Raw genomic sequence first — 14,920 nt, forward strand, 5'->3', positions numbered from 1 at the left:
TGTCAGCATTCCCGGAATTCCAGTAATCTCCCAGTTTTGTTTTATCGCGTTGTAATTGATAAGAAAAATGCGCTGGACGTGAATCCTGCCTGCTTTATTCCCTCGAGATCTGACGTTAATAAAACTTCTGATCGGCGTTTCCGCTATCCATCAATAACCGTGGATTTGTAACTTGTTAAAGTTTATATTTTATTTCGATAATAGGCATCGCACAGCAGGTAGCTAATTATATGCGATGTCATAAATAGTCTACCAGCTATTATCGTAAATTGCAGTCTTGTAAAAGAAAGTCATGATTTAATACCGGTGACACTGGTCTCTGTAGTCTGGATATTTTCCAATATGCTTGAAAAGATGATTAATCGACCACTGATACTCTCGGAAATGTGTTCCTGGTTGATATAAATGCCCCGGCATTGTTGGAAAGTGCTCAAAAACGCGCTTCCGGTTATCAGGATTTAATTAATCAATCAGCGCACAAAGAAAATAAGACGGATTGGATTATTAATCACGCCGCGTTAGCTTAAGAAAAGTTAATAATTATGAACAGCTCAAACGAGGTATTAGTAATTGTGCGCGATGCATTATTCACATTAATGGTCTCAACTTTGGTCTCTTTATTGAAGGAGATGTAATAATTACAATTAGCGTTAATAAGACGTGGATTTCACACCTCTTGTAGACAAAATCAGCACGACAAGGAGCTAGTTGTGTCACCAAATTTAAACAAAAGTCTGACGATTTCTCAAATTCTCATTAGATTCCGTTGAGAGTCTCTAGATTTACATATTTTTTAGATTTTACTTCCATTATTCAAATTCTTTTACACATTTCATCAATTTAGATTTTTTTAGATTCTCATCGGATTTCCCTTAAATAATCTCTATTGTTATTGGAACGTCTCGATAAATAGAAACTGCTGATTTTCGCTTTAGAGTTTTTTAAGATTCTCTAATTTCTTTTAGATCCTTACGATTTTCAGATCTCATTTAATTTTCTTGAAATTCTGCTTAGAGTTTCTGGACATTCTGTGGAATTTAGATTATCTTTGTTTCTTCTTCACATCCTCGTTGAGTTTCTTTAAATTTTTACTTGGATTGGAAAATTCTGTAAACCGGCCTTTAAGTTTTCGTTCCTTCTATTTTTCTTAAAGATTCTAAATTCTCTACTTAGATTTTCTTTAGATTCTCTTTAAATTTGTTAAATTTGTTGCGATCGAATTGGTTCTTTCGCTGCGTTTTTTGACAGAAAAACTACTGCGATAAAGATAACGCCAGCCAATCAGCGAATTCTTCTTTGTCTTCTAATGCCATTCTCCATTTTCCTACCAAGAAAGGGGTGGAGATCCGATCCTTCCATCTCCCACTTAATTACCTTTAATTATTATTAATTACCACCCCGTGCAACGACATTAGACTAGGCGGCAACGAGTTTAATTTTAGCCAAACGACACTCTCATTATAGACCCAAGAATGACAACAAAACGTCTCCCATTCCAAAACACACGTTTTAACACCGAAAAAGTATAAATAATTCATTAGTTCCGTCACGCCGTCCATGCCATACAAGACTGTTAAATGTCGGTGCATTTTTCCGAATCGAAATTATACAGCACGTCGTAATTAAACAGAAGGCGGAAGGACTGGAATCGCGCTTACCTGCATGAACGTGGTAAAGTGCCCGTTGGTCTTCACTTTAGTCCTGGGCTGGATTCTGTCTTTTTCCACGGGACTCTCTCCATACAGTGTGATCTCGGAGCCTCGAAGACCCATGCAGCCTAGTTGGCGAGGTGTGTCTATGGAAATCATCGATTAGTTAAATAGAAGGAAATTAATCGAAATTCGCGGTCAAAAACCACCAGTGAGTTATCGCGGTAATTACGCGATCATTCGCAAATTCTTGTCACTGATAGGAATCGCCGGCGAAGGCTAGAATTAGAGTGGAAGCCCCTCCTTTCGTATTAACAAGTCAAGAGTTATGAATGGTCGCTCGTCGATTTCGGTAGCTATTTGGCAACTTGAAAAATGATAATTAATTCGATTTTAACAGAGATCAATTATTTTCAACAAACAGATCGTAAAAATCGGTTTAATTATTACATCATTTGGAACTTTCTACGCCACAAATCAATGTCTATCAATGGTAGAGTCGAGATAATTGAAGGATCTTGCGTTGGTTCTCGTTATTGAAGTGGATTTGTTGCGAAATTCAGTCATTGGGATCATGGGACAAAGGTTTCGACATGGATAATGAAAATGGAAGATTAATTTTTCAGTGTTTTGTAATTGTAGCTTTTGTTGTGTTGGTGCCACAGCGAAGAAATTTTGAGAGGTTGCTATACAAAACTCATTTATTAACTGCAGCAAATTTCAAAATTGTATAGCAAGAGAGTCCGATTTTAGAAATTTTTATTTTAAAAGTAATTAAAAAAAAATCAAAATTTTATAAAAAAAATTGCATCTTTTGTTGTTTTGGTATCACAGCAATGAAATTTGTTGGCATTCTTGACTTGTTTGTTAACTGTACCAAATTTCAAAATTGTAGAACAACAAAGTCGGATTTTAAGAATTTTCATTTTTAGAGTAATTAAAAAAAATTTCAAAATTTTATAAAAAAAAAATTGTATCTTTGGTTATGTTGGTGCCACGGCGATCAAATTTGGGGTGGTTGCTGCTTGGAACATATTTATTCAGGGTACTAAATTTCAAAATGATGAAACACCATAGTCGGATTTTACAAATTTGTATTTCAGGGTAGTTAAAAAAATCCATAAAAAAATTGTAGCTTTGGTTGTGTTGGTGCCACAGCGATGAAATTTAGAAAGGTTGCTACACATAACTCATTTATTAAGTGCAGCAAATTTCAAAATTGTAAAACAACAGAGTCCGATTTTAGAAATTTTTATTTCAGGGTACTTCAAAAAAGTTTAAAAATTCTATAAAAAAAATTGTAATTTGGTTGTGTTGGTGCCACAGCAATCAAATTTGGGGAGGTTGCTACTTGTAACATATTTATTCTGTTCACCAAATTTCAAAATGATGGAACAACGGAGTCGGATTTTATAAATTTTTATGTTTAAGGTAGGTAAAAATTTGAAATGCAATTTGGAAATAAATCAAACTTTCGCAACTCGGCGGTGGGCCTCCAATAAAAACGGACTCTCCCGTCTTCAGAAATTGAATTTTTACACATTTTTTCACTTGGAGCCTTTTAATTTCACATAACCACCAGGAGGTTCAGTACATAAATACGAGAATCCTCCCAGGGGGTCTGAAATTCTTGCGTTACACGAAGCTACCTTGTATTCATACTTGTATATTTATATTTTCGTGTTGGTCATATTTTAGCCAATGTCCAGTTATTAACGCAAGCATTTATTAATAGTGTCTTGCAGGTGGGTCGGAAAGTTAACAATCTCCAAGATCACCCTTCTCATGTCTTCTTCACTTACTAATTTAACGGTTTGTGTAATTGATTCGCGCTTGAAAAGCTCACTTTAGAACCGTAATGCGAGCTGTCGATCGCCATGAAGATAACATCAGTTTGATTGACAGCTCGCTTCTCGGTTCCCATCGCTCCGATTTTAGGCTCTTCTGGAATTGCGCCGTGTCTTACCATGGATGGGAGCGTCCAAACTGCACAAAGGACAAGCCTCATTCGTGAACATGCAAGAATAACATCGTTCATGGCCGCAATTATCGATAAGTCTTCGTTTCTTGCCCTTATCAAACGGCATATCGCAACTCGGACAGGTCCCTGTAGTGTTCTCGGTATCCAGTAGCCTTCTGATGGCTGCCAGATCTGCAATAAAATTCAATCAGTCAGATATGGCCAATAAACACCGACCTGGAATTATTATAGCCGTTCATTTCAGTTAATAAAAGGGTCCCGTTAACCGCGCGGCCTCGTAAAAACGTTATTCTCACCTGTCGGGATGCATTTCGATCGCAGATTAGCCACTAATCAAATTAAGAAATTTTAAAACGCCACGGCCACGTTCAAAAAGACCGCGTTTTGCACCTTCGACCACCATCGGCTATCTTCGTGTTGGTGCTTTTAGCGCCCCTAGGTTGGTACTTCCGAATTTTCCAAAGTGACGCCGCGTTTGTAAACACGTTAGTTTTCCTCATTTTGTTAGTTTTCCACCGGAAAAGCCCCCATTGTGTGTAGTCAAACCGATTTTCCACCGTAATTCCGTATTTGCACCTGTTCTTAACCTCAAAATTTGTCCGGATAACACAAGCGCTCGGGGGGCGCAAGTAGTCTTTGGGGGCGGTTTCGTGGTGGTGTTTGTGGTGATTATGACTAAAACTTTCACTTTCAGGTCTGGTTAGTGGTGGTGAGTGCTGTGGACGAAAAGTGGACAAAAACAGAAGTGCCGTCGTGACGCCCGATGGAACCCCAGAGAGGAGCGGTGCCCCAAAGAGCAATGACCCAGAGGCCCCCTGATTGTCGGGTAAGTTTACACATTTATTTATTGCGCAAAATGACGCAAAAATTCGGCTCAAAACGTTTATTTCCACTTGAATTAACCACAGAAAACGTCGTGCTCGGTTGGTTGCATACTTCCCAGGCGCGCGAAAGCTGCGAGCTTTTCTTGTTATTATTTTTAAATATTTTCAAACAAACAAGAGAAATTAGGTTGGGTTGGCCGTCCAGACACGTTTTTCTCCACTTCCGGTGGTCTTTTTTGCCCTCACTTCATTTGTTTCACTCTTCATTGCGAGTTCTTGGGTCATCTCCTTAGAACCAGCCCCCCCATTCTGTTGCTTCTTCATTTTTTGTTCTTCTTTGGGGTGCACTCCATCCCCCGATCATCCCTGTACGGTGGGGAAGTGATCAATTTTTTTAATTTGTGCCCCCAAGCCTGGTAGCACTACTTCTTGTTCTGCTTTCTGACTGTCGCCACTGGGTGCAAGTCATCCGCCAATTACGCTTTTTATTAAATTTGAAATTAGTGGAGCAGTGAAAGTCGGCGTGCTCGGCAATAGTGCACGCTGTTTTGCCGATCAATTTGTTCGTTTTTTATAATTTCAACAACAGCTTTAGTACCGTAATCTTCAATTTACGTCTTCACACTTACAATAAAAGTGATTTAGGTTGGACTTTGGTGGGATTATCGAAGAGCATGTAGCATTAACGAGCACACTTTATTATGACTTGCATTTTTGTAAGCGCGTTATATAATGTGGGGATGGAGGATCATTTCGAGACGCAATTATTTTCAGATTATTGTGTTAGGAGGATTACGGACTGGTTTTGTGGACTTTCTAAAAAGTCCGGGAGATTCGTTAATATTGCATTTCCGCATTACGTGTGTTTTTTTTCTTGCTCGGAATTAATCTCTAGAGAAACGAAAAGAAATCGCAATTCAACCGTATCAAACCGACCGTTCCAAGATTACGGTAATCAAGAATTTATTGAAAATTTAGTTGACATAAATTCAACATTACAAAAGCACTTAACATAATATATGACCGTTTTTAAGCACTTTTAACTTTAAATACCAACCGTGTTCCCTGGCAGTAATTAATTGCGATTTTTGTTCCTTTTCTGCATTTGGAAAAAGCTGAAAGTACCGTACGTCAGATAAAGGTACTTCATTATAATAATGCGCTTTTGATGTTCCTTGAACTAATAACCTTTACATGTATTTACAACAGCCGTGCTCGCGTTGAATGCCAAAAATGACATTCTTTTATCTCGTCGTCACAGTTGCACAACTTCCAGTATCTGATTTTGCTAAATACGAATTTCTGCTCGGTAAATGACCCAACTAATTAAGCTAATCTTGAGCCCCAGCGCTTATCTAGGCGCAATTAACTCCACTTTGTGGATGAAGAAAAGCCACCGGCTGCTGGCAAGCGCTTATTGAAAAAGAAAATTTATCGGTTTCTTTGAGAATGTGAGAAGTCGAAGACTAAAGAATCACGACCTGCAATCTTTTGCAACAAGAGTCTCGAGGGGTTAATTTCCCTGGGAAATCAGTGTATCTGGCTTAGGAAGTCAGGGGAAATCTGTAGGAAATCGATAAGAAATCACTAGAAAATAAGGGGAAATCATTAGGACATCAGGAAATCGATAGGCAATCAGACGAAATCACAAGGAAATCAGGGGAAGTTAGACGAAATTACAAGGAAATAAGGAGAGGTTAGACGAAATTCACACGGAAATTATGGGAAGTTAGACAAAATCACAAGAAAATCAGGGGAAGTTAGACGAGATTACAAGGAAATAAGGGGAGGTTGGTCAAAATCATAAGAATATTAGGGAAGAAAATTGCTAATGGAGCGAGGACCGTATCATAAAGGCTCAAAGAAAATCAGACCACATCCTCTGCAATAATAATTTACCGTTCGATAGAGGAAATTTAATTAGCGAGAATTAGGTTAAATGCTATTCGTGACCTTTTGGACGGTTTTTTCCACAGGTCCTGATATGCCAGGTGATGTTTATTATGTTATAAATCAATAAATTATAATTATTGCTCCCTTTAGCCTAGAACAAAATAAATCATAATAATTGTAATTATTATCCTTTCTAAAGGAAATATGCCACAGGATGCTATAAATTACCAACTCGATATTGGACTAAAAATCAATGAAAGTAAAAATCTCCGCCATAGAAAGTTTCTTTCTAAATAGACCAAAGCAAACGTCAAGAACGTCAACACGCTTTCAATTTCATTGCATGGTAATTAAAATGGGCGAGTTTAATTAATTCGTGTCGAAAGGTCATCGATGGGTACTTTTACTAGTTACACAAGTAATCAAACTGTTTCTTGAGCGATTTGCATAGTAATGCGAACACCTGCGTTTCGATCCCAAGAAAACTGCGTCGAATTTCCCTTCTTAATTTAACATTCGAGACAATAGCCGCACTGTCTAACAATAACAATAAATTTTATTACGTCAACTTCATCGCAAAAATGCAGAGGTTGCGTAGGTCATGTGAAAATTAAAATGACCCAGGTCAGTAACAAGGTTACACTCATAATTCATAATGAAATTTGCGCTGGGAAAAATAAGGGAAGAAGCGTGGAAACAGGTTCGGATTTTTATCGGGTTTTATCACGACGTGGTTATAGGGTGAAATTGACTTTATGACCTGATTTATGAGTGCTCGGCTTTGACTAATGAGGAGTCAATTTCACACCTGTTGACATTTTAGTTTTACGATCGCGGGATCTTTATCTAAAATAGTCTGAGGTCAGACGAGCTTTGTTTATAAGTTTCATTTGCATGCCGCGACAAAGAAATATTTTATATGTGTGGTAATAACGCAAATTTAAATATTACTAGATTCTCTGATATGACGAGGAAGTTTAATAAAAAGTTTACGCGATTGTACAATTATATTTAAATTTGTTATGACTTCCGCATGAACGTGAAAAAGTTAATTTTATGGAAATTAATGCTAATATTTGCATGTGCGCGTATTGTCTTCACTTTTATTATCAGTCTCAACGAATGGCGCGATTAGATTCTCTAGTTATCAGTTTCTTTGAGAATGTGAGAAGTCGAAGACTAAATAATCACGACCTGCAATCTTTTACAACAAGAGTGTCTAGGGGTCTGGGAAATCAATGTATGAGAAGTCGAAGACTAAATAATCACGACCTGCAATCTTTTACAACAAGAGTGTCTAGGGGTCTGGGAAATCAATGTATCAGTCTAAGGAAATCAGAGGAAATCGTTAGGAAATCAATATGAAATCACTAGAAAATTAGGGGAGTTTAGACAAAATCGCAAGAAAATCAGGAGAAGTTAGACAAGATCAGAAGGAAATAAGGGGAAGTTGGACGAAATCACACGGAAATCAGAGGAATTTTCAGGGGAATTTAAACAAAATCACAAGAGTATCAGGGGACGTTAGACGAAAAGACGAAATCACAAGGAAATAAGGAGAGGTTGGACAAAATCAGAAGGAAATTAGGGGAAGTTAGACGGAATTACAAGGAAATAAGGAGAGGTTGGACGAAATCACAAGAAAAGAAGGAGAGGTTGGACGAAATCACAAGGAAATAAGGGGAGGTTGGACAAAATCAAAAAAGAAACAGGGGAAGTTAGATGACATTACAAGACAATAATAACAAGGACGAAATCACAAAAAAATCATTCAGAAATTAGGGGAAGTCAGGTATATGCTATTTTTGAGGTGTAATAACCCCTGAAGAGTCCCTTCACCGCTTTTGAAACTTCAAAACCGCGTATTGAAGAATCTTCCCACAAGTCGGCCTACTTTCCAGCAACCTTTTCCTTATCATAACAGCGTCACTTGCAACATCTCCCATGTTCGAGCCACGAGCCCATAATTTCTCTCGACAATATTATAAGTCATTTTTCCCCTTTCAGTTGCATTCTAACGGATCATTTAATTAGCCTTCACTATGCAAATGCGTTTTTTATCATCGGCCATCTTCAAACCTCCGGAAGAGCGGCGAGCGCGACGATTACATCAGACCCGATGAATATTAATCGTTTTCCGATGTCCTCGGAGTAGTTTTCAAGTGTGTCAACAACGACTACCATTTTTGGCGGAGGAGTAGGCAACCCAAATTTCGCGGTGACGTCAGCGGCCCTATAAATCTCTGAAATATGTAGTAAAATGAGAATTTATGGGGTCATAACCTGAAGTCAACCGGTACGCATTTCTGAAACGCTTAATTGCACGGAATGATCACAAGCAGTGATTTAATAACGTTATTTTTTGTCGGCAAAGTCTTCACATAAAAGGCAACAATTAAGTACCGCATTTGCCATTAACGAGGTATGGTAATAGAGATGGCTTCTAATGTGCAATTATTTACTGCACGAGACGGTTCGGTGAAACCCCCAAACGTATTGACGTGTCCTAATTTCACTCGATTTGCATAAAGATGGAATCGAGAAAAATTAAGTGATGATTCACGATGACAAAGATGAATTAATTAAAAGTAGACACTTGTGTAAATAAACGGGAGAAAATGTGAAAAAAATTGAAATGAGTGTGAAAGGTTAAAGACTCTTGAAACTACAGTTTTGTTGCCGTAGCGGTACCAGAAAAAAATTACAAAATTTCCACGTGTACCAATTCTTTAAATACAGAAAAACAAACTAAATTGAGTAATTATGTTGAGCAAACGTTTAAACAACTGGGCGTGAGTCAATATTGGAGTTTACTCATTCATCGAGTTTCTGAAAGTTTTATTCATCTAGAGGAATGTCGCTCTTTCGTTGAATTATCTAATCGGTGCCCAGAAACACGTCAACCGACTCTTCTCACTGAAAAAACAAGTCCCAGAGGGCACTTTTTCACTTTTTCATCCTCTCAAACAATTAAGAACGTTGTCGGCGCGTCTCTATGGGAAAATCCTCATCACAATTACGACGAAAACGGAGTAAATAATCATAGTTTCTAGTTTCCATTATCCAATTAAAATACCTCGGAATCAATTTAATCGAAATCAATCTTTTCGGGGAAGTGTACCTTTCACAATACGCGTGACGCCGATGAACTATTAACTTCTAACATTTAAATCTGCAGCAGTCAGCTTGGCGCTGCCGTGGCCCCGAGCCCCAGGAGGTGAGGCAGCAGGCAATGCAGGTGACTGTGATGGACGAGGTTTGCCAGAGTGAACGGATTATCGAGGTCAGATTGCCCTCGTTCAGGAACGGAAAGTTCTTCAAGGGAGCGGAAGATGGAACGAGAGAAAAAGCGCGAATTTGGTAATCACGACTCGATTGAGATAAAAGAAAAGAATTCGAGCACGAAAATTACGGTTTTTACGCAGTGGTAATTTCAATGCAGCAGACCGTTAAATAAGTGCAGCGGAAGCTCTCGAAGAATCCTGCTGGGGTTTACATATCTCGGCCATAAATTTTTTCGTCATCGCCTCACGTCAACAGTCTGCTTTTTGTACCCACAAAAAAACAACCCCGATGTGCTGGGGTTGCTCCAGATGCCACCATCCAGCACACGTGCTCCCCAAACACGTGTGGAGACTTAAGATTTGGGTCAATTTCATTGAAAAACGGTCCAAAGAAGTAACTCGCGAATTTCTCCATCGTGAAATAGTACTTTCCATTAGCATCTTCTACGTGACGGCTCCTCTGTCCGCAGCTCAAGTTTATTGCAATTGAAATTTCTTGTTGAAAGTGATGAATACAAATTTCCCCACACTAAAAATTCTCGGTCACGACACCACTTTGTTTATTTCAGCAGTTCCAAACGAAACTGATGAAGTTGTAAATCCGCTTTATTTGTATACCTTGTAGCTAAAACTGTTGTTTCAGATCATTAATTTTTATTATCTTTTCGTACGATGTGCACGATCAATTTCTTCGTTCTTTGTGTCGGTCGGGTCGAAAACTGACAAAATTTCCGTGTAATTGGAGATTTTAATAAAGCGACCAACGTGAGAATCTCTCCATTTTAATTAGTTTTGATTAACTCACCCATTAGAAAGACGCGGGGTTATTTGGAATTGTTAATAACCACATACCTGTAACAAAAAAAATATGAATTAAGTGGGATTTTTTTAAAAAAACCATAAAATAAACGAGTCTTGAATGGTCCAGTTATTTTAAATGACAGTCATAAAACGATAGGGGGTTTATGGTGCACGTAAACCGTGGGCAATGCTTTTGATTACCATGAATTTCGAACTAAGCTCGTTTTAAATGGGGGCAATTTATTATGGAAATAAAAAAGGAATTCATCATTGCAGAAGCGAGGCCTAATAGTCCGGGCAAAATAGACACACAAATTTAAAAAGCTCCAATTCTAGTAATTTCTACGCCACGTCAACTCAATTTGGGGAAGTCACTAATTCAGACTATCTTATTAATTGTGCCAAATTGCAAAAAGTTTTGGAATTTTTTATTTTAGGGATAAACCAAAAAATTTTGAAAAACAATATTAAGGGGTGTAACTGTGATACTTTTAACGCCACAGCAATCAAATTTGGGGAGGTTAGTCAAAGTTGCTTATTAACTGTCTTAAATTGCAAAATTGTAGGTCAAACAAGACAAATTTTAGGAATTCTTAATCTCAAAATGAACAAAAAATACCCAAAAAAACATGAAGACTTCTAACTCTGTTAATTAATTGTTAAGTGTCAAGACGGTGATGGAGACTAAAATGTACCATTTTGGGGATAATCATAACACCTATCGATGAAGACTTTTGAAAATTTGTTTAGAAAAATAAAATGAAGACTGGACTATGAAGGACTCCATTTTAGACGATAAAAGCTCCGATAAATTTCGGGAAATAAATTCCAATCGTTGGTAATCTCGCCTCTGTGCACTTTTACTAATTGCATGATTTGTTAAAATTGCTGCACTTCACGGAAACAAGTTTGCGCTCTTTAACAGGTCTTTACACAAATATCTGGCGTTGCAAAACAGTTATCGGTTTTCTTACCCAATTAGCAGCGTGTTAAGACATATGCATAAAAAGTCCCATTACTAGATTCGATTTTTCTTGATTTAATAGACAACACGCCAGCGCCATCATTTTCTGGTTTATATTTTAATAGAATCTGTAAGAAGTTGTAATTACCAATATGATATATAGGTACTTCGTACGGTACTTTTCTTGCGTTCGGAAGGTTTTTGTGATCAGACACCAATTACCGTTTCCGCGCTCAAAGACAGTTGACACGGGCATTGTGTTACAGAAAAAATCAATTACGGATAGACGCCCTTTTTTATCCGAGAATAGCCCCCTTCTGCCGCCGATAAAACGTTTATATTTAGAAGCTAAGTGGTGTTTATCCGTAAATAAAGCAACACCTTGTATAAATCCATCACCAATGGCAATAAAATCAAACACTAAACTAATTGGTCATTTTAATACGGTTGTTAAAAGAGAGTTGGACGTTATCGGCTGTCATAATAAACGATGCTACTGTCTAAAGATTTTTCGAGAGAGCCCAAATAAGGCATATCCAATTTCCATTTGTCTCTCCAAGTGCCGCATCTTAAACATCGAAAGTCAGTAGTTGTATTAATGAGTCGATAGGCGAGGTAACTGTCTTGCCGGCTTAACAGGTGTGAACGTGGGCAGGCTGTGGGTGTCTTGAGTGGGCTCCGGGAGTGGTTGGGACCTGGAGATGCCCTCAACAAGGTCAAGCCACGACACCCCGAGCCAAGGTTTCGAAACCGTTACAATATTAGCATGACCTCTACCCAACAATACGCTCGAAATTGATAGCATCGTGCGCCGGAAGTCGACTCTTCCATCACGGAAGTGCAGCTTTTGGACACGCGATTAACCCTTCCTCGTCTTTAAACTCATTAAGGGGCATTTTTGAAAAAAAAAAGTCCCTATAAGTTAATTTTCGAAAAAGTTATAACTATTTTTTGGAAAAATTCATAACTTTTTTGGGTTGAGAACAAAAATTTGAAAAAATTGTGAGAACTGTTTTTCATAGGGTAGAAAAAGAAGAAAAACTTTCAGCCAAATCAAAAAGGGTCGGGGTCAAAAGAGATCGATTTGGTATGGAATATCATTAATTTTCTATGCAACTGCCGTCATGTTCGCTGGTGTGCCACAAGGGGCGACATTCGCCCCGCTACTTTTCTCAGAATCCATTGTGTTTTTTGCGAGATATGACTTTAATCTCTCCTATCGAGTAGCGCGAAATAAATTGAAAGTCTGGACGCGAATAAAAGTATATTAAACCATAAAATTTCTTTACAACCCTGTATCACAAAGAACGTAATTTACGACCCAAAGTGTGTGAATCACGCTAATGTATTGAATGTGAAGCTCACATTAATTACGCGCTTAACACATTCAAAAGGATCCCACTTCGATTGGGTCCTTTTACAAGTCGCCATGATTTACTGCATATTTCATACACGGGGTGGTCGAATAAATTCCGGCGTTTGATGCATCGCGTATCGTTAAATTAGACATGTAACTATTAATTATGTTAATTAGTTCCAATTTGTGAACGGCGGCCCCAATCCATCTTTACGTTTCATTTCAAATATTGGACACGAATTTGCATATTTACGGTTTTTGGAGGCCACCTAGAAGGGTTAAGTGACGGAAGTCGGTAATAAAATGATGTTTGTTTGAATAATTTGAACAGAGACGGAAAGGTCGTTTTACAAGTTTACACAGAGAATCTCTGTGAAAAAAGTTGGGGGATTTATAAACAAAATGCACGAGTGCTGACACCAGATATATGAAAACAGTCCTTAACAAATAAAGGAAGGCATAATCGGCTTTGCACCCATGTTGGGTCTGCCTTTTCAGCGCAAATAAGGTGGATTTGGATGGAAAATAAATTTTCAAAGTGACAACAGGTGGTAGATGACGCTGTGCTATTTTTAGACGCGACTTTTGGTGACTTGAATTTTTCATGTTGGTATTATGGTTCATTTAACGCAGTGTGAGACGACAGTTGGTCGATAGAGAGCCTCCAGGGTTCTAGTTGCGACAGTTGCACCTATTTGCAAACGGTTATGGAAAAACGGTAAAATGACGAGAATTTATCGACTGTGTTCTCTCGTTGAGAATTGTTCCCAAAATCTTGCAGAATTTATTATCCTAGAATCCCGGAAATTTAAGCAGCATGGGCTCATTTTACGCAGAATTTCACGCTGAATCCAAAAATACCCTTATTTTTCTCGTCGGTCAATAAATAACCGAGTTTGAAATTTTGGGTAGTCGCCAGAGGGCCAAAATTTTGGAGGTTCGAAATAGTTATTTACAGTCGCGTGTGGTAACTTACATTTTACAGCGCGAAATCAGTTTGAAGCGCGACGGCGTAGCCGTTAATTGGGTTTTTCAAAATTCATGAGAACTGTCACATCTGACATTTGTAAATTTCATCATCTGTCAATTCTGTCAATTTTGTAGTTGGTGCACAAAAAGTACACAAGATGGCACTGTATAAAAAACGTTTTAATATTACTTTAAAAATAGAAATATTGTCTTAATTGAGATAAGAATTTAGGTAGATTCCACTTTGGTGTGTAAACGTCCAGGGCGCTTGTAAACCTAGTGTTTCCGAAGATGTCAATTGAATGTTAATTTGACGTTTACAATTCATGAGGCCAAAAACGATTTTACCCGATATCTCTAGAATTAAGCCAAATATTAAGAAACCCTTTTCGGAATCGTTTTTCCCGCGATTTTTTAGCTTAGAAATCGTTCTAAAATTTTCCGAAAGTCGAAAATTGGATTTTTTTGAAAATGTCAAATTTGTACGGTCGATATTTCGCCTATTTTTGAGGCAAACTTGCATTATTTTCGCTCATTTCACGCAGAATTTAGCGGAGAACTTTCGAGGCCAAAAATTTAAACCCCTAAAGTCACGCGTAATCCCCCTTGATAACTCGAGGCTCTGCTCATAAAGTCGGATTTCGCGCCTTTGTGCGGCTCCAGCGTTCAATAAATCGGCAATGTCCTTGCCCCCGCGTAAAAATAGAGCCTCTAACGAACTCAATAAGAAAAGCAAACTCGGACGTATTGTCTCTTCAAGTTGGCATCGCACTTGGAGCCCAGCATAATTTTTAATGAGAATGCAAACACACGTACTCGCCTCCAAACGACCCATTCATAAATAACCTCCCAGTGCCGCATCCCATTTTCTCCCATGTCGTAGTCTTAAAGTACTCGAGTCAACACTAATAAAATTGAAATTTTCACATCGCCCACGTCCATTCGTTCTGCATTTAATTCATATCTCAACGTTGTTCATTCATGACCGACAACATGAACGAAGTGAACCCTGTTCCATGTATTTATTGCCTTGCAAACGTGCGAACAGAAAAAATCCTGATGAATGTTGAAGGATTTTGAAAAATTGCTCTTGCACGAAACTGGTTGTGGGTACTAATTTTCAGTGTCGCAGACTGTAATTAATTGGTTGGCTCGCTGCTATTGTCTTTGGAACTTTCGATTAACGTGGCTTTCGTGA

General features: G+C 38.2%; 1 protein-coding gene across 8 annotated transcripts in view; it reads right to left on the reverse strand.

The window, feature by feature from the left end:
• Positions 1–14,920, reverse strand: part of rols (zinc-RING finger and ankyrin repeat domain-containing protein rolling pebbles) — a 53,856-nt gene that overhangs the window by 5,214 nt on the left and 33,722 nt on the right. For 7 of the 8 annotated variants that reach the window (XM_088034792.1, XM_088034791.1, XM_088034790.1 and 4 more), the window contains 2 exons: positions 3,616–3,801; positions 1,659–1,795 (listed from right to left, as the gene is read on the reverse strand). In XM_088034792.1, the coding sequence (XP_087890918.1) occupies positions 1,659–1,795; positions 3,616–3,801 (323 nt within the window). Of the gene's footprint in view, positions 1–1,658; positions 1,796–3,615; positions 3,802–10,436; positions 10,484–14,920 lie in introns of all 8 variants that reach the window. The other variant, XM_088034796.1, reaches the window with a different exon arrangement.

This window comes from Gnatocerus cornutus, chromosome 4, assembly GCF_029298725.1.
Source record: "Gnatocerus cornutus isolate USDA-ARS CGAHR chromosome 4, icGnaCorn1.1, whole genome shotgun sequence".
Taxonomy (NCBI): domain Eukaryota; kingdom Metazoa; phylum Arthropoda; class Insecta; order Coleoptera; family Tenebrionidae; genus Gnatocerus; species Gnatocerus cornutus.